The 21,773-nt window shown below is 47.8% G+C and overlaps 1 protein-coding gene across 1 annotated transcript in view; it reads left to right on the top strand.

Moving 5' to 3' along the window:
- Window positions 1-21,773, top strand: part of MAPK4 (mitogen-activated protein kinase 4) — a 205,849-nt gene that overhangs the window by 154,727 nt on the left and 29,349 nt on the right. The window contains exon 3 of the mRNA XM_077463005.1: window positions 6,254-6,398. Coding sequence (XP_077319131.1) covers window positions 6,254-6,398 — 145 coding nt within the window. The remainder of the gene's footprint in view (window positions 1-6,253; window positions 6,399-21,773) is intronic.

The raw sequence follows: 21,773 nt of genomic DNA, 5'->3' as shown, positions 1-21,773 counted from the left end.
ACGAGGCATAAGTGAGATCAGGGAGAAAGAAGCAGGCAGGTCTGTGTTTACTAAGGCCGCGTACACACGGGCGGACTGTTCGCCCAACTTAGTCCGCTGAACAGTGTTTCAGCGGACAATCCGCTTGTGTGTGGGCTTCAGCGGACTGTTTCAGCGGACAGTCTGATGAACAAAGTCTTACGGAATTTCCGTAAGACAGTCCGTTCAAACTTGGTTTTGTCCGTCCAAACTTGGTTTCAGCGGACAGTCCGCTCGTGTGTAGGCAAGTTGGACAGACTAAGTATGGTGCATGCTCAGAAAGAGTTTACACGGCCGAAGGTTGCATTGCAGTGTATAGGACGTCGTTTTTCTAGTCCCGTCGTACGTGCTGTACACGTTATCGCGCACGTTTTCAGCGGACTGTTCGTTCATCGTGTGTGGTCAAGTCCGTTCATGCAAATTTTGAACGGACTGTCTGTCGGATTGTTTGACGAACTTAGTTGGGCGGACAATCCGCCCGTGTGTACGCGGCCTAACACACACAGATCTCTGTACTGTGGTTGGCTACAGCCATCAGCAGGTTCACAGCCAAAAATCATTGGCTTCAAGCCTGCTGACAAACTTGTGGTGTGTCCAATCACAGCGCGAGCAGCAAGGGGCACAGGCGCGCGCGCGTAAATTAGTAAATGTCCCTGCCAACATATGGGTACGTCATGGAGGAACAACAAAGCCGCTGGCCACCAGTAACTGCTGATCAGCAAGTGGTTAATTAAAAGTAATATATTTATTTTATTACGTTTTTTGTACATGTATGATTTATCAATGTAGCGCCTGAAAAGTCCCAAAGAATAGACTTTTCGGTTGTATAACTGAAGCAAGGTCCCAGGCCTCCTTCAGTCTATACCCTTGTACACACGGTCGGACATTCCGACAGAAAATGTCCGATCAGAACGTGTTGTCGGATAATCCGACTGTGTGTGGGCTCCATCGGACTGTTTCCGAGCTGGGCTATAAAATTTTCCGACAACATGATCCGATCGGACTTTGTTCAATTGTGTGTAGAGAATTCCGATCGGAATTCATCCGCATACTCAGATCAAATTCCTAGACCAAAACTATTGGCTACTAGCCTGAACGTAGTCCCGTCGTAACGAAACAACGTCATCACGTTACGAATGATCGGATAGTCCGACAACTTTGTCCCACCTTGTGTATGCAACACCAGATTCAGACAAAATCCGTCGGACAAAATCTGACGGATTTTGTTGTCGCAATGTCCGACCGTGTGTACAAGGGCTAATGAGAACCTCCAGAACCAGCGATGGCTGACATCATTCAGTATATGGTGGGTTGTATGGCATAGTGGGTGTAATGCGAGGTAGATTGATTGGGTGCCAGACACTTCTTGAATGCAAAAGAGATTTTATTTCTCTTAACAGAACTTTGGGAGAGAGGGTTAGAGCCAGGACACCCTTACATAGTTGCAATTATAACTGGCAGACTCTGTGACTTCAATAGGAGGACAGCCATGCAGGGAAAGGCATCCAGCGAGACGCCACATCTGCATGTGTAGGAATGCTGTCTCCTATGGCAACAGTCTTTAACAGTTCCTGACACAAAGTGTAACAGGTCCTTCATATCCACTACAATCACTTTGCGTAGTTCTTCAGCCCACTGAGCTCCCGGTCTCCCACTAGACTAGATGACTCACTGTCACTGAATCCCTTAAACTCCTCCAATCTTCATGGTGGTATCTTCCTCAAGCGTCACCCCCGCCTCTCTGCTGGGTCCCCCTAGCTTGGCACTCAAGATACTTCTCAAGCTTCACCCCACTGGCCTGCTCGGTCCCTGGCTTGACACACAAGTCTGCTCTACAAGTGTCACCTCTGCTGGCTGGGTCCCTGGCTTGATACCCACTGAAGTTTCCCGATTCTTCACCGTCCCCAGTTGGTGACAATGTTACTCCGGTACTTGCTTCAGTTACTTACTGTGGCCCCTGGTAATAAGGTGGTTGGTCCCTTACCGGCGACAGCTTCCCCTCTACCTCCGACCATGACAGGTTCTCTGGCTGGCAGAACCGTCACTTCTGGTTGGACTGCAAGGCGCAATCCCAACCCTGAGCTGCTCTCTTGCTTCTGGATAGGCCCTTAGACAGCCTAGTAGCCAGATGTGCCCGGGATAGGCCCCATCTCCGGCCTAGAAGCCCAACAAACGTCCACCCAGACAGCCATCCAGATGGCAGAGAACCAGATCACCTGACTTCACCCGAATATATAGGTTCTCCCAGCAGGCCAATCTGTCCGCTTATCTCCTACTTTATTAGCTTTTAGACGATCCCTGAAAACACTTCTCTTCAGAGAAGCCTACCCCACCCACACCTAACTGTATTTTCATTTTCTCCATCAGCTCATCCCCCCCACAGTTAATACCTTTTGTTTCAACTTGACCCCCCCTTCTAGATTGTAAGCTCTAACGAGCAGGGCCCTCTGATCCCTCCTGTATTGATTTGTATTGTAAGTGTACTGTCTGCCCTCATATTGTAAAGCGCTGCGCAAACTGTTGGCGCTATATAAATCCTGAATAATAATAATAATAATTTAAGAAAACCCCGGCCCATTGGCTGGGATACCCCATATACCCATAATATGACCTTGCAGTGCCCTTCTGATATCTAATGCCACCACGTACCTGGCCACCTAGTGGCAGAAAAGTGCAGCAAGTACAGACGTAGCGTGAAATCAATTGATCCCTAACAAGGTAGACCAGGGTAGCTATTATACCTGGCAGGTAAATTTAGGAGCGACCCCGCCTAAACACCAGGGTGCTACATCACTTTAAGAGTAGTGATCACACACTTGTGATAAGTGGTGATTCCCTAACAATATTTTCTGACAGCAAATTAAAGCGGAGGTCAACCCTAAAATGGACCTTCCGCTCATCGGAATCCTCCCCCCCTCCGGCGCCACAATTGGCACCTTTCAGGGGGGAGGGGGTGCAGTTACCTGGATAATCCAGGTAACTGCACCCACTTCCGGGATAGCTCTCTGCGGAAAGGGGCGTAGATTACGCCCCTTTCCGCAAGTGCCCGCCCCCTTCCGCAAGTGCCCCGTTGCCTGCTGGGAAACACACAGATCCCAGAGGCAGCGGGGACCGTCCTTATTGCGCAGCGCGACTCGCGCATGCGCAGTAGGGAACCGGGAAATGAAGCTGAAAGGCTCCATTTCCTGATTCCCATACCCAAGATGGCGGCGGCAGCACCCGAGTACCGATCTAGAGATCGGCTTCGGGTGCCGACATCGCGGGCGCGCTGGAGAGGTAAGTGTCACTATTTTAAAAGTCAGCAGCTGCAGTATTTGTAGCTGCTGGCTTTTTAAAAAAAAAAAAAAACGCGGAGTCCCGGCGGACTCCCGCTTTAACAGAACCAGCACTGCCCGCTACTAGTTCTGAAATAGAATGAGGTTGAGTTACTAAAACTGGAGAGTGCAAAATCTGGTGCAGCTGTGCATGGTAGCCAATCAGCTTCTAACTTCAACTTGTTCAGTTAATCTTTGACAATAAAACCTGGAAGCTGATTGGTTTCTATGCAGAGCTGTACCAGATTTTGCACTCTTTAGCTCTAGAAAATGAACCCCCAATGTGTATAAATGTATCAACAACATTGGACATCGTGGTGAAGAACCTTTATTTACAGATGATGGGCAGGACGGTGTTAAGTAGATTGTGTTCACATACAGTACATATAGTTGTTTTTATTTTCATTTTTTTCAATTTAATATAGATGTCTCTACAAAGGATCTCCTTTCCCTCATCCTCTTCTTTCTTCTGGTGGGTTCGGAGCCGGCGTAGTCCAGCAATCTGCATTCTCTGAATGTTAACATCTACGTCCGATCCTGCCAGCTTCGGGTTGCAGTGACGTTGCTCCTGGTCTGTACCCCTTGTCAGTTTTACTAATTCATCTAATCCCCTAGGGGGGCAAAGAAGGCTTCGCTACTCTGCTGTGAACCTTAGCAGAACTCTCAGTACCTGCTGGTGCTCCACCAAATTAATGAAACTGACAAGTGGTGCAGAGCAGAAGTAATGTAATCAGACCCCTGAGTTTGGCTTGAGGTCATATAGGGTCTCACCAGCAGCATATTTACATGGAAAGAATTATTATTACAGTAATACCTTGGATTGCGAGCATAGGTCGTTCCGCAAACATGCTTGTAATCCAAAGCACTTGTATATCAAAGCAAATTTCCCCATAAGAAAAAATGGAAACTCAGATGATTCGTTCCACAACCATTTATTCATAGGTCCTTCAGTTTATAGTCCATATAAAAACATTATAGCAATGTCAAAGGTTGTGTAACCATAAAATGTCCATCAACAAATGGAAGCCTCCACAAGGGAATTAGAAGCAAAATCCATCAGGAGCTCCAGATTATGAAAGAGAAGAGAGGAGCCTCTAAAGCCGCGTACACACGGGCGGACTGTCTGTCCAACTTAGTCCGCTGAAACACATTTCAGCGGACAGTCCGCTCGTGTGTGGGCTTCAGCGGACTTTTTCAGCGGACAGTCTGGCGGACTAAGTATTTCGGAATTTCCGTAATATTGTCCATCCAACTTTGGTTTCAGCGGACAGTCCGCTCGTGAGTAGGCTAGTTGGACGGACCAAGTATGGCGCATGCTCAGAAAGGATTTACACGGCGGAAGGTTGCATTGCTGTGTACTGGACGTCCTATTTCTAGTCCCGTCGTACGTGCTGTACACGTCATCGCGCAAACTTTCAACGGACTGTCTGTTCATCGTGTGTGGTCAAGTCCGTTCATTCAAAAGTAGGACGGACTGTCCGTCGGATTGTCTGACGGACTTAGTTGGCCAGACAGTCCGCCCGTGTGTACGCGGCTTAAGTGTAGCAATCTGGTTACATTTAATGAAGGTACAACATTTAGCAACTCGCATGGTTGATGATTAAAAGAGGCACATCTAAGTATGCAGGCATCCGGGGGAAAGCTGTCCATATAGACCATCCTCTGCCCCGCCATCAACATCATCCCTTCTACGCTGCACTCCATGAGTGGTTCAAGCCTCGCTTTCAAATCTCTCTACTGCAGGGTAGTCTTTCCGGGCATGATTGCAAAAAAGACAGCGGTGAGAGCCGGCGGTGCGGAGGATGGTCAGTGATGGTGAACCTTGGCACCCCAGATGTTTTGGAAGTACATTTCCCATGATGTTCCTGCGCTTTGAAGTGTAGTCAAGCATCATGGGATATATAGTTCCAAAACATCTGGGGTGCCAAGGTTCATCATCACTGACCCTCCTCCACACCGCCGGCTCTCACTGCTGTCTTTTTGCAATCATGACCGGGAAGACTACCCTGCAGTAGAGAGATTTGAAAACGAGACTTAAACCACTGGTGGAGCGCAGTGTGGAAGGGATGATGTTGATGGCGGTGCGGAGGACGGTCTATATGGACAGCTTTACCCCGGATGTCTGCATACTTAGATGTGCCTCTTTTAATCATCAACCATGTGAGTTGCTAAATTTTGTACCTTTATTAAATTTAACCAGATTGCTACACTTAGCGACGCCTCTCTTCTCTTTTATACTCTGTAGCTCATGATGAATTTTGCTTCTAATCCCCTTGTGGAGGCTTCCATTTGTTGATGGACATTTTATGGTTACACAACCTATCACATTGCTATAATCTTTGTATATGGACTATAAACTGAAGGACTTATGTATAAATGGTTGTGGAACGAATCATCTGAGTTTCCATTTGCCTGCATACTTAGATGTTCCTCTTTTAATCAACAACCATGTGAGTTGCTAAACGTTGTACTTTCATTACATGTAACCATATTGCTACACTTAGAGGCGCCTCTCTTCTCTTTTATACTCAGTTGTGACATGACGCTACTCTTATATCAAGACATCGCTTGTTTATCGAGTCAAAATTTCTAAAAAAAATTTGCATGTCTTGCGAAATGCTCTCAAACCAAGTAACTCTCAATCCAAGGTTTTACCGTATGTATGTATGTATGTATGTATGTATATATATATATATATATATATATACATACATACATAATCTATCTATATATATATATATATATCTATATATAATATATTATAATTTTTATTTTATTTTTTTACTGATGGGATTTGCTAACCCTGACATTGTGTATGACAGGTCCACATTCACACTTATATCAGGAATAGAACTGTCTCGCCTAGAGAAGCATAGCGGAGAATGGCAGATGACTTACCAATGTATCCTGTATTGTTCCAGGGTTACCTCTCAGAAGGACTGGTGACTAAGTGGTATCGATCGCCTCATCTTCTCCTCTCCCCAAATAACTATACCAAAGCCATTGACATGTGGGCCTCCGGCTGTATACTAGCTGAGATGCTGACGGGACGGATGCTATTTGCAGGTCAGTAAATCGTGTATCTGTGTGTCATTGTTCTCCATGCTGTCTCCGAACAAAAGTTGCAGTAGGACAGCTTCACAATACAGCTTACAGAGAGGATAGCTCATCAGGAAAAACAGCGGCACTATGATGTGCAGTTATTTTTTTATTTCAGGTATATATATATATATATACTGTCAATTTACGCAGCACTTTACATATACAGTGGGTTAGTGGCGGCTGGTACTCAAAATTTCGGGGGCACAAACTAACATCCCCCCCAGAGAGACGAATGTCGGGGATCACCTGCCACCCACGATTGGCCAGTAGAACTGCTGCACGATTCTGGCTAAAATGAGAATCACAATTTTTTTGCTTAGCCCTTGTACACACGGTCGGACATTCCGATGGACAATGTCCGATCGGACCGTGTTGTCGGATAATCCGACAGTGTGCGGGCTCCATCGCACTGTTTCCATCGGAGTATCCGACGGACCAAGTTTTCCAGCTGTGCTATAAAATTTTCCGACAACGTGATCCGATCGGACTTTGTCCGATCATGTGTAGAGAATTCCGATCAGACAAAGTGCCAAGCATGCTCAGGTCAAATTCCTAGACCAAAGCTATTGGCTACTAGCCTGAACGTAGTCCCGTCCTAACGAAATAACGTCATCACATTCTGAACGATCGGATTTTCTGTCAACTTTGTCTGACTGTGTGTATGCAACAGTTTCGGACAAAATCCGACGGATTTGGTTGTCGGAAAGTCCGACTGTGTGTACAAGGGCTTAGAAGATAGATCACGATTCTCGCGGCTTTAGTTTATTTTATTTTTTTTATTCATTTTTATTCACTGAAGTGTAATTTTTCCCAAAAAGTTGCGTTTGAAAGACCGATGGGCAAATACAGTGTGACATAAAATATTGCAGCAAATGCCATTTTATTCCCTAGGATCTCTGCTAAAATATATATGTTTGGGGGTTCCAAGTAATTTTTTAGCAAAAATATTGATTTTAACTTAAGAAAGAAGTGTCAGAAAAAGATTTAGACTTTAAGTGGTTGTTGAAAACTTGGCAGACTGCTCAGATTTTTTCTTTACACACAGAAGTTTATCCCTTTGATCTAAGAAGGAAGCGTTAGTTACAATGTTTTATATTAAAAACTTGGCAGACTGCCCAGATGTTATTTTTTGACAGCTGAGAGAGCAGATAAGTCTCTCTACTTGTTATATGAAAGAATTGGCAAACTCTGCAATAGAGATGTCAGAGGGGTTGAATCAAGATCGCGATTTTTTAACGATTAATTGTGCAGCTCTATTGGCCAGGGTGTCCTAAGACTCTCTGGCCAATGGGAGCTTTCTGATTAGCTGGGAGGAGGATCAGTGCAATAGTGTATATTAATTAAATTAAATTAAACTTCCATTCTGATATTTAAGTTGTACGGTTTTCTGTCTGCTTAGTAATTGGTAACCTTTTTCTATTTCCGCTACAGCAATTTTCAAATTTCTGCTATGAGCCTGTTTATTTGGCTATAATTTGTCATTAATTAAGATAATAACGTAATACACACACTATATTTCCAAAAGTTTTGTGACACCTGCCACACAAAATAATTTTTTTTTAAACCTGTAAGGCAAAAGGCATAATGAGCTAGTATGCACCTCATACTAGCTCATTATGAAATACTTACCTTAGAACGAGGCATTGGCATTTTATCCCGGGTTCGCGGCTCCGGTGCTGTGAGTGGCCGGGGGTGCAATGTCGTCACTCCCGGGCATGCGCGTGGGAGACTTATTTCCAGCAAGGTCCGGCAGCGTCTGCCAGACCTTAACAGCGTATGCACCGCTGATGTCAGCGGCTGCATTCAAAGTGAATATCTCCTAAACCGTTCAAGTTTAGGAGATATTAATTTTACCTACAGGTAAGCCTTATTATAGGCTTACTTGTAATTTATTTTCTTGAAAATTGTACTGCAACAATTATTTTTTCCCAATCCTTAGACAATTAAACATAATAAAACTAAACAAAAAGCTCTTTTTCTATTTTTTTATCAGTGTTGTTTAAAAATAAATAGTGTTACTGCACATTAAGAGCCGGTTCACACAGGGGCAACACGACTTCCAGCGCGACTTTTGGAGGCAACTTGAACACGAATTAAGTATGAATAACAGCGAGACTTGGGGCGACTTACAACATGACTTTAAGTCGCCCCCAGGCCAGGCGACTTTGGCCGTGGCCAATCACAGAATAATCAGCTTTCGAGGGGGAACTCCACACCAAATTTTAAATAAAAAACCGACATGGGTTCCCCCTCCAAGGGCATACCAGGCCCTTAGGTCTGGTAAGGATTTTAAGGGTAACCCCCACTCCAAATAAACGGTGACCCCGCCCCTTATGATGTCACAGTCCCAGCATGCCCCAGGACTTGATGTCATAAGTGGCGGGGACATCTTGTGACATCAACCGGGGACCACGCCCCATGCCTATATAAGTGGCTGCACACCGCTCACACGGCATTACAGCGGGAGAGAGCGTCATGTCAACATTGCAGGAAGAGAAGCGGGAAGAAGACTACACAGAAGCCCGGGCCACCACTAGCAAAAGAGCTGGAAGAAGATAGCGGAGGAGTCGGCAGAAAACGCTGGAGAGCGGGAGAAGAGGCCGAACAGCACGGAGAAGTCGGAAGAAGAACCCCGGAGCTGATTAATAAACTACTTTAAAAACCTGTAGTGTTACATAGTTAGTAAGGTTGAATAAAGACACCAGTCCATCCAGTTCAACCTGAGTGTGTGTCCACAATTGTCCCTATCCCTGTACATTGCACACTCACATCGGTCCCTACCCCAGGGGCGGATCCAGGGGGGGCAATGGGGCAATTGCCACTCCCGAGATATTTGTTGTGGGCCAGGCGTAGGAGAGAGCGGGCGGCTCTGCGAGTGGAGGAGCGAGTGGGCGGCTCTGCGAGTGGAGGAGCGAGTGGGCGGCTCTGCGAGTGGAGGAGCGAGTGGGCGGCTCTGCGAGTGGAGGAGAGAGCAGGCGGCTCTGCGGGTGGAGGAGAGAGCGGGCAACTCCGTGGGGCAGATGACAGAGTGGGCGGACCGGGCGGCACTCGGTTTGTGGGCAGGTGAGAGCAGGCTAGGTGTGAGTGGGCAGCTGGCCAATGAATGAGCCGACGGGCAGGGGAGAAGAGAGATGACATCATCTCTCACCACTCCCGCATCCCTGCAGTAACTTCTGCATGGGCAGCAGAGAGATTACATTATATCTCTGCTGCCTGACTCTGGGACAAAGAAGCAAGAGACAAGCAAAGCACCACCTTAGCAGGCATGTGACCATCCGCAAGGTGTGGCAAGTGACAATACACATCTGGTGGCAGGTGACGTGGCAAGTGACAATCCACATCTGGTGGCAGGTGGTGTGGGAAGTGACAATCCGCAAAGGTGTGGCAGGTGACATAGCAAGTGACATTCCGCAAGGTGTGGCAGGTCACATGGCAAGTGACAATCCGTATCTGGTGGCAGGTGTTGTGGCAAGTGAAAATCCACATCTGGTGGCAGGTGACGTGACAAGTGACAATCCGCAAAGGTGTGGCAAGTGACATTCTGCAAGGTGTGGCAGGTGACGTGGCAAGTGACAATCCGCATCTGGTGGCAGGTGACGTGGCTAGTGACAGTCCGCAAAGGTGTGGCAGGTGACGTGGCAAATGACACGCTCAGGGCTCCCACTCATTCTGCATTATGGTGAGTTGAAGCATTTCATTTCATATTACATTGTAATAATAGAAATAATGCGCTTCAATCATCCTGATACCATAACAACCATGGTGCCTGGATGATTGAAGCGCCAACACCAGCCATTTCCCCGATAAAATGCATGCAAAAAAATTATTTTCTGGCAGTGCCCCTCCTGAGACTAGGCTCTGGATCCACCCCTGCCCTACCCTCAGGGAGCCCACAATCCAAGGTCCCCATTCATATACTAGGGCCAATTGTGGACAGAAGCCAAGTAGCCTACCTGCATGTCTTTGGAGTGTGGGAGGAATCCGGAGTAAACTCACGCAGGCACAGGGAGAACATGCAAACTCCAGGCAGGTAGAGTCGTGTTTGGGATTTAAACCAGCGACCCATTTTACTGCTAGGTGAGATTGCTAACCACTACACCGCTGTGCCACCCGGTGTGTTTTTTTATTGACACTTTTTTTATCCAGATGAATGGGTAGGGTTACATTGTACCCCATACTCATTCACATAGGGTGGGGGGCCGGGATCTGGGGACCCCCTTATTAAAGGGGGCTCCCAGATTCCGATAAGCCCCCCGCCCGCAGACCCTGACAATCAATGGCCAGGGTTGTCGGGAAGAGGCCCTTGTCCTCATCAACATGGGGACAAGGTGCTTTGGGGTGGGGGGGGGCGCGCGGCCTGGGTTGCCCCTGGAGGGGGAACTCATGACGGTTTTCAATATTAGAGAGGCGCTTCAATATAGATGGAGATCCGACTTGGAGGCGACTTCCATTGAAATCAATGTGTACAAGTCACCTAGAAGTCGGATTGAAGTCGTACGGGAACCTTTTTTGAAGTCAGAGAGACTGCTGTAGTGTACTTTTAGATGGCTCCATTCACTACCATTGATTTTCTCAACAGCACGACTTGGGGCGACCTGAAGTCGGATCGCAGGTTGCCCCTGTGTGAACCGGCTCTAAAAAGTGTGCATTTTATTCTATAATTTGTCCTGTTTAAAACACTGAAATTATGATTTTGGTACAAAGCTTTGCAAAGTTATTTACAAATAAAGTAAAGTAGTCTTTTTAAATTTTGCCCTTTTTTTCAGTTTGATACGTGTAAATATATGTAAAAGGTATAAAATTTTAATAAACAAAGCAAACAAAAACAGAAAAAAGGTGAAGTATTAGTTAATAAAATAGAAAAAAAAATCACAAATCACCAGGAAAATTATATTTGAAAGGGGAAGAAGAATAAGGAGTTAATTAGGATTCATTAGCATAAACTAAGGGTTAATAAGGGGTTCAACGGAGGAACATTTCATTTATAAAAAAAAATAAAAAAACTTTTTTAACTTGTCAGGTTGCTTAAACTGACTTCAGGGGCAGATCAAACTTCATCCCTTTGATCTGCAGATGAATAAACAGAAAGATACAAAATGAAACAATGTTTCTTTGTATCTTTCTGTATTTGTGGCTGAGCAATGTTGTTTATAAACATTGCCAAGCTGCTTTTTTTTTTTTTTTTTTTTTTACAGCTCCTGCTACTGGGACCACCTCTGCGTACTCGGCAATGCAGCTATGATTCATCAGAGCTGAATTGCCATGTACTGTGACAGGGTGGATCCCAGAAGCAGGACAGAACGATTGGACGTACTAGAGACTCCCTTTGTACAATGATGGCCTTTTTTGGGTGTATCTAGCATGCCCAGAGTCTGCAACTGGTTATTCTTGGTGTGGCACCAAATCTGACCCAGTGATCAGGGTCAAGCATCCTAGCACCCAGCACCGCCCACTGTAGTTCTCAGAGCAGAAAATTGTACAACACAGAATCATACTGATTTATTTCATGTATTCCTGGATTCTATTTACTATTTGGTCCCCTACTCTCTGTTATATTTGTAGCACCCTCCTAGCGTAGGAAGCTAAGTAAATTTAGCGTCTGGCTCCTTCTGCAATGCAAGGGAGCAGTGATTGTTCGTCCTGGTTTGTTCAGGTTTCACAGGCTGGAAGTTTGATTTCTTCCTTCTGCCTCTCAAAGAAACTTCCAGAGCGTAGGAAGGGAGATTCACATGATCAGCCTGAATATTTATTTATCATGTTCTAGCTAATGCCTGGAGAGGAGTGCCCAGAAGGTGGCTGCAAAGGTGATAAATAAGGTGAAGCACTAGAGAGCAGGGCTTCTTCTACCCAAGAGGTTTCCAGAGCTTGAGGGGCTGCTGCCCTTTAGTGATGGCCGAACGGTTCGCCCGGCGGTCGTTTCGCGGCGAATTTCCGACATTCGCGGTCCGCACGTTCGAACGCCTTTTTCCGTCGTTCGCCGCGGCGGACTTACGTGTTTAATGTATACAAGAACTTTAACCTTTGGTGACACGTTTATCATGTGATACAGGACAGCCAATTGAGACATGACAGCACATGGACACTTGTACATTCCCCCTAACCTATAAATACACCCGATCCGGTGGCCATTTTACATTCTTTCTTCTGTTACGATAGGGACAGGTTCCTGTGTGGAGTAGGGAGAGATAAACCACTAGCTATTTGGTACACAAAAGTTCTTTTCAGGACTGGTATAGGTGTTAGGTGTTGATAGGTTTGCTGTGCTGCTGATTCTTGCAGCAGCCTGAGTGTCTTTTGTTAGTTTAGAGAAAGGGAAAGGACGGTGTATGCTACAGGGACAGCCAGATTAGTCTTTCATCATCATCATCATCATCATCATCATTAGCTGTTACTATCAAGGTCCACAAAAGAGCTGTTCCAGTAACCACTAATCGTTCTCTTTTTTTGCCAATTTGTATAGGGACAGGAAGGAAGCAGTGTTGTCAGGCAGTGAGGGTAATTTTAAAGACTTGCTGTTATTATTAGTTCCACAAAGGTTCTTTTCAGGACTGGTATCAGTGGTACAGTAATAGGCTTGTACATGTATAATATTCTTTCTTCCAAATATAGAAAGGATATTATACTTGACTGCTGCCCTTCTGCTGCAGTCTGCTAAACATTCACAACTCACTTGTTCCACAAAAGTTCTTATAAGGACTGGTAACTTGGTATAGGGTGCTACGGTACATAGGCTTGAGTGCGGTACAGTCTGCTGTTCTGTAAGGACCGCTATCGGTCCACAATAGATAGGGTTGACGTGCACCACTGCTGACCGCTCACCTATACTGCAGCAGTCCTTCAGCGGTATAGGGACTGACGTACAGTCTGCTAATCACTAACACACAACCTGCTTGTTCCACAAAAGTTCTTATAAGGACTGGTAACTTGGTATAGGGTGCTACGGTACATAGGCTTGAGTGCGGTACAGTCTGCTGTTCTGTAAGGACCGCTATCGGTCCACAATAGATAGGGTTGACGTGCACCACTGCTGACCGCTGCCCTATACTGCAGCAGTCCTTCAGCGGTATAGGGACTGACGTACAGTCTGCTAAACACTAATACACAACCTGCTTGGTCCACAAAAGTTCTTATAAGGACTGGTAACTTGGTATAGGGTGCTACGGTACATAGGCTTGAGTGCGGTACAGTCTGCTGTTCTGTAAGGACCGCTATCGGTCCACAATAGATAGGGTTGACGTGCACCACTGCTGACCGCTCACCTATACTGCAGCAGTCCTTCAGCGGTATAGGGACTGACGTACAGTCTGCTAATCACTAACACACAACCTGCTTGTTCCACAAAAGTTCTTATAAGGACTGGTAACTTGGTATAGGGTGCTACGGTACATAGGCTTGAGTGCGGTACAGTCTGCTGTTCTGTAAGGACCGCTATCGGTCCACAATAGATAGGGTTGACGTGCACCACTGCTGACCGCTGCCCTATACTGCAGCAGTCCTTCAGCGGTATAGGGACTGACGTACAGTCTGCTAATCACTAACACACAACCTGCTTGTTCCACAAAAGTTCTTATAAGGACTGGTAACTTGGTATAGGGTGCTACGGTACATAGGCTTGAGTGCGGTACAGTCTGCTGTTCTGTAAGGACCGCTATCGGTCCACAATAGATAGGGTTGACGTGCACCACTGCTGACCGCTGCCCTATACTGCAGCAGTCCTTCAGCGGTATAGGGACTGACGTACAGTCTGCTAAACACTAATACACAACCTGCTTGGTCCACAAAAGTTCTTATAAGGACTGGTAACTTGGTATAGGGTGCTACGGTACATAGGCTTGAGTGCGGTACAGTCTGCTGTTCTGTAAGGACCGCTATCGGTCCACAATAGATAGGGTTGACGTGCACCACTGCTGACCGCTCACCTATACTGCAGCAGTCCTTCAGCGGTATAGGGACTGACGTACAGTCTGCTAATCACTAACACACAACCTGCTTGTTCCACAAAAGTTCTTATAAGGACTGGTAACTTGGTATAGGGTGCTACGGTACATAGGCTTGAGTGCGGTACAGTCTGCTGTTCTGTAAGGACCGCTATCGGTCCACAATAGATAGGGTTGACGTGCACCACTGCTGACCGCTGCCCTATACTGCAGCAGTCCTTCAGCGGTATAGGGACTGACGTACAGTCTGCTAAACACTAATACACAACCTGCTTGGTCCACAAAAGTTCTTATAAGGACTGGTAACTTGGTATAGGGTGCTACGGTACATAGGCTTGAGTGCGGTACAGTCTGCTGTTCTGTAAGGACCGCTATCGGTCCACAATAGATAGGGTTGACGTGCACCACTGCTGACCGCTCACCTATACTGCAGCAGTCCTTCAGCGGTATAGGGACTGACGTACAGTCTGCTAATCACTAACACACAACCTGCTTGTTCCACAAAAGTTCTTATAAGGACTGGTAACTTGGTATAGGGTGCTACGGTACATAGGCTTGAGTGCGGTACAGTCTGCTGTTCTGTAAGGACCGCTATCGGTCCACAATAGATAGGGTTGACGTGCACCACTGCTGACCGCTGCCCTATACTGCAGCAGTCCTTCAGCGGTATAGGGACTGACGTACAGTCTGCTAAACACTAATACACAACCTGCTTGGTCCACAAAAGTTCTTATAAGGACTGGTAACTTGGTATAGGGTGCTACGGTACATAGGCTTGAGTGCGGTACAGTCTGCTGTTCTGTAAGGACCGCTATCGGTCCACAATAGATAGGGTTGACGTGCACCACTGCTGACCGCTCACCTATACTGCAGCAGTCCTTCAGCGGTATAGGGACTGACGTACAGTCTGCTAATCACTAACACACAACCTGCTTGTTCCACAAAAGTTCTTATAAGGACTGGTAACTTGGTATAGGGTGCTACGGTACATAGGCTTGAGTGCGGTACAGTCTGCTGTTCTGTAAGGACCGCTATCGGTCCACAATAGATAGGGTTGACGTGCACCACTGCTGACCGCTGCCCTATACTGCAGCAGTCCTTCAGCGGTATAGGGACTGACGTACAGTCTGCTAAACACTAATACACAACCTGCTTGGTCCACAAAAGTTCTTATAAGGACTGGTAACTTGGTATAGGGTGCTACGGTACATAGGCTTGAGTGCGGTACAGTCTGCTGTTCTGTAAGGACCGCTATCGGTCCACAATAGATAGGGTTGACGTGCACCACTGCTGACCGCTGCCCTATACTGCAGCAGTCCTTCAGCGGTATAGGGACTGACGTACAGTCTGCTAATCACTAACACACAACCTGCTTGTTCCACAAAAGTTCTTATAAGGACTGGTAACTTGGTATAGGGTGCTACGGTACATAGGCTTGAGTGCGGTACAGTCTGCTGTTCTGTAAGGACCGCTATCGGTCCACAATAGATAGGGTTGACGTGCACCACTGCTGACCGCTGCCCTATACTGCAGCAGTCCTTCAGCGGTATAGGGACTGACGTACAGTCTGCTAAACACTAATACACAACCTGCTTGGTCCACAAAAGTTCTTATAAGGACTGGTAACTTGGTATAGGGTGCTACGGTACATAGGCTTGAGTGCGGTACAGTCTGCTGTTCTGTAAGGACCGCTATCGGTCCACAATAGATAGGGTTGACGTGCACCACTGCTGACCGCTGCCCTATACTGCAGCAGTCCTTCAGCGGTATAGGGACTGACGTACAGTCTGCTAAACACTAATACACAACCTGCTTGGTCCACAAAAGTTCTTATAAGGACTGGTAACTTGGTATAGGGTGCTACGGTACATAGGCTTGAGTGCGGTACAGTCTGCTGTTCTGTAAGGACCGCTATAGGTCCACAATAGATAGGGTTGACGTGCACCACTGCTGACCGCTGCCCTATACTGCAGCAGTCCTTCATCGGTATAGGGACTAAGAGTTTTGTCACAGGGTCATTTAAAAAATGACAGGCAGAGGAAGAGGCAGGCCCTTCCGCAGGGGTGGTAGGGGTAGGGCAGGAGCAACAGGCTTGAGCCAAAGTGGGAAGTTGCAGAAGGTGCGTTCAATTACTTTAAAGGATGCACCAGACTTGGTTGAGTGGCTCGCTCAGCCTTACTCTTCTGCACCCTCCTCATCCTCTCGATCTGCACCCTCTTCTTCACTCTCTGCTATGTGCACCCCCAAAGACACTACCACCAACAACACGACCACCACCACCACCACCACATACCTTCCGCTTGAGTCACTGGAATTATTTTCCGATCCATATCAAGAGGACATTTCTGATGCGCAGCCACTCTTGGTATTGGATCAGGAAGAGGAGGTAGCAACAAGCGCTACTCAGCAGTCTGACGCCAGTACCCAGATCAGCCCAAGGAGGAGGTTGGTCCCCGGTGTTGCTGCCTACTCCGAGATCTCTACTTATAGCGGTGGGGAAGGTGACGTTGATGATGACGTGTCTAGTGATGTCACGTGGGTGCCCACAAGAGAGGAAGAGGAGGGGAGTTCAGAGGGAGATATGGACCAGCAGATAGGGAGGAGAAGCAGCAATGACTTACATTGCACAGCAGGGACAAAGCAGACTGCAAATGTATCAGGAGCGAGTCATCGACCATGTACGGTCACATCTGGCGCTCCCAGGACACCGGCACATGGCTCCGCAGTGTGGGCTTTTTTTAACGTGTCCGCTGCTGACAATAGCGTTGCCATCTGCAATCTTTGCAGTCAACGCGTTAGTCGCGGTAAGCCCAATACTCACCTAGGGACGACCGCCTTAAGAAGGCACATGAGCAGCCATCACCGAGCCCAGTGGGAGCAACGGAACACACAAAGCCACACTGCAGGCTCTCACCGTCCAGCCTCGTCTTCTACTTCTCCTTCTCCTCTCTCCTCACAATTGTCCTCCACTCCACCTTCCATCACGCCAAGCTCACATTTTTCTGCAAAAAGGCAGGCTTCCGTGGGCCTAATGTTTGAGCGTAAAAAAATGATGACGCCGGATAACCCTCTTGCCCAACGGTTGGCGGCTGGCTTGTCAGAACTCATAGCCCGCCAACTACTGCCATATAAACTGGTGGACTCGGAGGCCTTTCGCAAATTTGTGGCCATTGGAACACCACAATGGAAGGTCCCAGGAAGGAAGTATTTCTCAGAGAAGGGCATCCCAGAGCTATATGGCCATGTTCAGCGGCAAGTGAATGTATCTCTGGCACACAGTGTCGGTGCCAAGATACATCTGACCACAGACACGTGGTCTAGCAAACACGGGCAGGGAAGGTATATCAGTTTTACTGCCCACTGGGTGAACCTTCTGACGGCCGTCAAGCATGTAACCCGTGGCACCCGTGTAGATTTGGTTTTACCGCCACGGATTGCATGCAGGCCTGACTCTTCTTCTCCTCCTCCTACTCCATCCTCCTCCCTCTCCTCCTCAGCTGCCTCCTCCTTTTCCACTGCTAGCGTCTCTTCCACTGCACCGCCCAAGCTCCCCAGAACCTATTCCACATGCCAGGTGAGACGTTGCCATGCCGTGCTGCGTCTGTTGTGCCTGGAAGCAAAGAGCCACACTGGCCCGGCACTCCTTTCAGCTTTGCGTTCACAGGCAGATGAGTGGCTAACACCGCTCAATTTGACAGTTGGTAAAGTGGTGTGTGACAACGGTGCCAATCTGCTTAGCGCATTGAAACAGGGCAAAATCACGCACGTGCCGTGCATGGCACACGTCTTAAACTTGGTCGTGCAGCGATTCCTTGTCAAATACCCTGGGGTCCAGGACATCTTGCGGCAGGCAAGGAAAATCTCGGCCCATTTCAGAAGATCTTACACGGCCATGGCTCGCCTTGCTGACATTCAGCGGCGACACCATCTGCCGGTCAGACGTCTTATTTGCGATTGCCCGACGCGATGGAACTCAACCTTCTATATGCTTGATAGGCTGCTCCAGCAGAAACGTGCAGTTAACGTCTACCTGTATGAACTCTGCGAAAGAAACGGTTCTGGGGAGCTGGGTTTTTTTTCACCGCGCCAGTGGCTGCTCATGCGCGACACATGCAGACTTCTGCGGCCATTTGAGGAGATCACCAAACTGGTCAGTCGCAGCCATGGCGCCATCAGTGACATGGTACCTTATGCCTTCTTTCTGGAGCGTGCATTGCGTCGTGTCATTGATCAGGCTGTGGAGGAGCAGGAGCGGGAAGATGAGGAAGTCGCAATGCTGGATGAATTCCCAGGGGGGGCTACTCTATCTGAGACAAGTCAACAACAGGAGTCTGATGAGGAGTCAGAGGAGGATGGTGCCGGGGCGGATGAGCAGGAGCAAGAAGAGCATGCTTTAAACCTTTCTGGGATCCCTGTTGTGCGAGGATGGGGAGAGGAGAATGAAGAGGACGACATTATCCTGGATGATGAGCAGGAGCCAGGCCACCACACCGCTTCCACTTTAGTGCAAATGGGGGCCTTCATGCTCCAGTGTTTTAATAGGGACCCCCGTATAAAAAGCATGAGGGTCAAGGACCAGTACTGGGTGGCAACGTACTTAGACCCCCGGTACAAACACAAAATGGCGGAAATGTTACCGCCGTCGCAGAGGGCTGTCAGAATGCAGCACTTCCAGGCCTTGCTTCGAGAAATGCTGCATTCTGCTTTTGCGTGCGCTGGCAGAGGAGCAATTCCCACTCCCAGAGAAGGATTTGCGGGTACCAATCCAACAGCGCCTGCAAGAAGAGGCCGGTTTGAAGATGTGTTGGTGACTTCGGATATGAGGTCATTCTTTCAGCCGACCCATCGACAGGTGTCATCCGGATCCAGCATCAGGGAACGCCTAGACCGTCAGGTGTCCGACTACATTGGGTTAACGGCCGATGTGGACGCTCTGAGGAGTGATGAACCCCTAGACTACTGGGTGGGCAGGCTTGACCTCTGGCCAGAGCTTGCCCAATTTGCAATCGAACTGTTGGCTTGCCCCTCATCCAGTGTCCTGTCCGAAAGGACGTTCAGCGCAGCAGGGGGGATTGTGACCGATAAGCGTACTCGCCTAGCTCACCACAGTGTTAACTACCTCACATTTCTAAAAATGAATGAGGCATGGATCTCGGAGGAATTCAACACATGTGACCAGTAGACCATGTATATGTCTATAAACTATTTTTTTAATCAAGCACACAGACCTTCTTAATTCATTTGGCTCACTTCCTTGACCCAAAAAAGCACACCGTACTATATGCCCCTACCCTCCTCTTTGAAGAGGTTGAGCGGTGTCATATTTCTACTGGGGCTGCTTATGATATCCCTGTGCTGTGCTGACTTCCTCCTGGGGGTTCTTATTATGAAGGGATCACACTATCCCTGTGCTGTGCTGACTTCCTCCTGGGGGTTCTTATTATGAGGGGATCACACCATCCCTGTGCTGTGCTGACTTCCTCCTGGGGCTGCTTACGGTGCTGCTGTCAGTGCTGTATGTCACGGTGCTGCTGTCAGCGCTGTATGTCACGGTGCTGCTGTCAGCGCTGTATGTCACGGTGCTGCTGTCAGCGCTGTATGTCACGGTGCTGCTGTCAGCGCTGTATGTCACGGTGCTGCTGTCAGCGCTGTATGTCACGGTGCTGCTGTCAGCGCTGTATGTCACGGTGCTGCTGTCAGCGCTGTATGTCACGGTGCTGCTGTCAGCGCTGTATGTCACGGTGCTGCTGTCAGCGCTGTATGTCACGGTGCTGCTGTCAGCGCTGTATGTCACGGTGCTGCTGTCAGCGCTGTATGTCACGGTGCTGCTGTCAGCGCTGTATGTCACGGTGCTGCTGTCAGCGCTGTATGTCACGGTGCTGCTGTCAGTGCTCTGTATTACGGTGCTGCTGTCAGATGCCTCTATCACGGTGCATGTGTCATTCCGGTATGTCACGCTGCTGGTGATCATCTCCTGCACCCTCTTCTTTGCCTACCCTGGTCCCTGACCTTCCCTCTCCTCCATTGCCTTCATTAGCTCCATAGTCCTGAATTGTTAGAACAATTTCCCAAATAAAATAAAAATGCTTGTAGTTATCGATCCCAAATTCACCTCATACATGTATTATGTCATTGTCCAGATGGTGGGACTACGTTTTACCCCCTAATAATTACCACGTGGCCGCAAATTCGACATGAAGGTTTGCAAAGTTCGCCTCCCATTGAAGTCAATGGGGCCCGCGGCGAACGTTCGGTTTCGCGAACGTTTGGGTCCGTTCGCATTTCGCGTTCGCGAAACGTCCCGTCGGAAGTTCGTCCATCACTACTGCCCTTGGTAGCACATGGATTTTGTAGGTGTTCTGGAGCCCTCAGCAGTGTCTGGGCTAAGGGCCTGGATGGATATCCTGAGAAGCTGATTGCAGGACATCACCACAAGGATTAGGGTCTGAAGAAGGACCGTCTCACTCACTAGACCAGGGGTCTCAAACTGGTGGCCCTCCAGCTGTTGTGGAACTACAAGTCCCATCATGCCTGTGCCTAAAGGGAGTCATGCTTGTAACTGCCAAGTCTTGCAATGCCTCATGGGACTTGTAGTTTTGCAACAGCTGGAGGACCGCCAGTTTGAGACCCCTGCACTAGACAGTGTCTGGAGGAAGCTGGCAGGTGGCAACTATCCTGGGAATATGTGAGTACAGACTCTAAATTGATCCCTGTGACTGTGCAGTGTTCTGGAAATCACATTGGCTACCAATAGTTGTGCAGTGCGCAAGGTAACCAGATTCCAAAGAAACTTGCCTCCTGGTCCCCAGCTATGAAGACCTAGATTGCTTAACATTCATAGTTACTTAGTTCCAGATGCATTCCATACAGAAAAAAATGCAACATGTTCCACTTTTGTTGACTGCACTGATGTAAACTAGGCCATACATGTTAAACACTGTCCATGTGTTTTTGATGCAGAATAAAAACGCACTGGACTGCATCTGGTGGTGGGCCAGCCCTTAGACACATTTTAGGATCAATCACAGTATTGTCCCAATTGACATTTCTAGGGGTCACAAAAAGAGCTTTCTGAGGACTCATCCAAACTTTGCTACGAGGGCCCATGAAATATAGTTACGCCCCTTTGAAAAGAGTAGCCACAGAGAATTTTTGCCCACTGCTATGTCAGAGGAGGCAGATGTCTTCAGAAGAATCTCTCAGTCTGTTAAACCTTGGGGAAGCCAAAGCATGTTGCTCCAGAGAGGTAATGTATCTGTAGCTTTAGCAAGTAAGAACTACTGTTTGGAGGATCCGAAGAAGGACCACGAGATAGAAAGGGATTTTACAGTTAGGGCCAAAAAGGCTCGGATTTGTTTTTGGCTTTTGTTTCTTGGGTTACCTACGGCTGTAAATTCTGCTT

The sequence above is a fragment of the Lithobates pipiens genome, unplaced genomic scaffold, assembly GCF_037356315.1.
Source record: "Lithobates pipiens isolate NorthernLeopardFrog02 unplaced genomic scaffold, aLitPip1_a1.2 Scaffold_3, whole genome shotgun sequence".
Lineage (NCBI taxonomy): Eukaryota > Metazoa > Chordata > Amphibia > Anura > Ranidae > Lithobates > Lithobates pipiens.
This window is presented reverse-complemented; position numbering and strand designations above follow the sequence as displayed.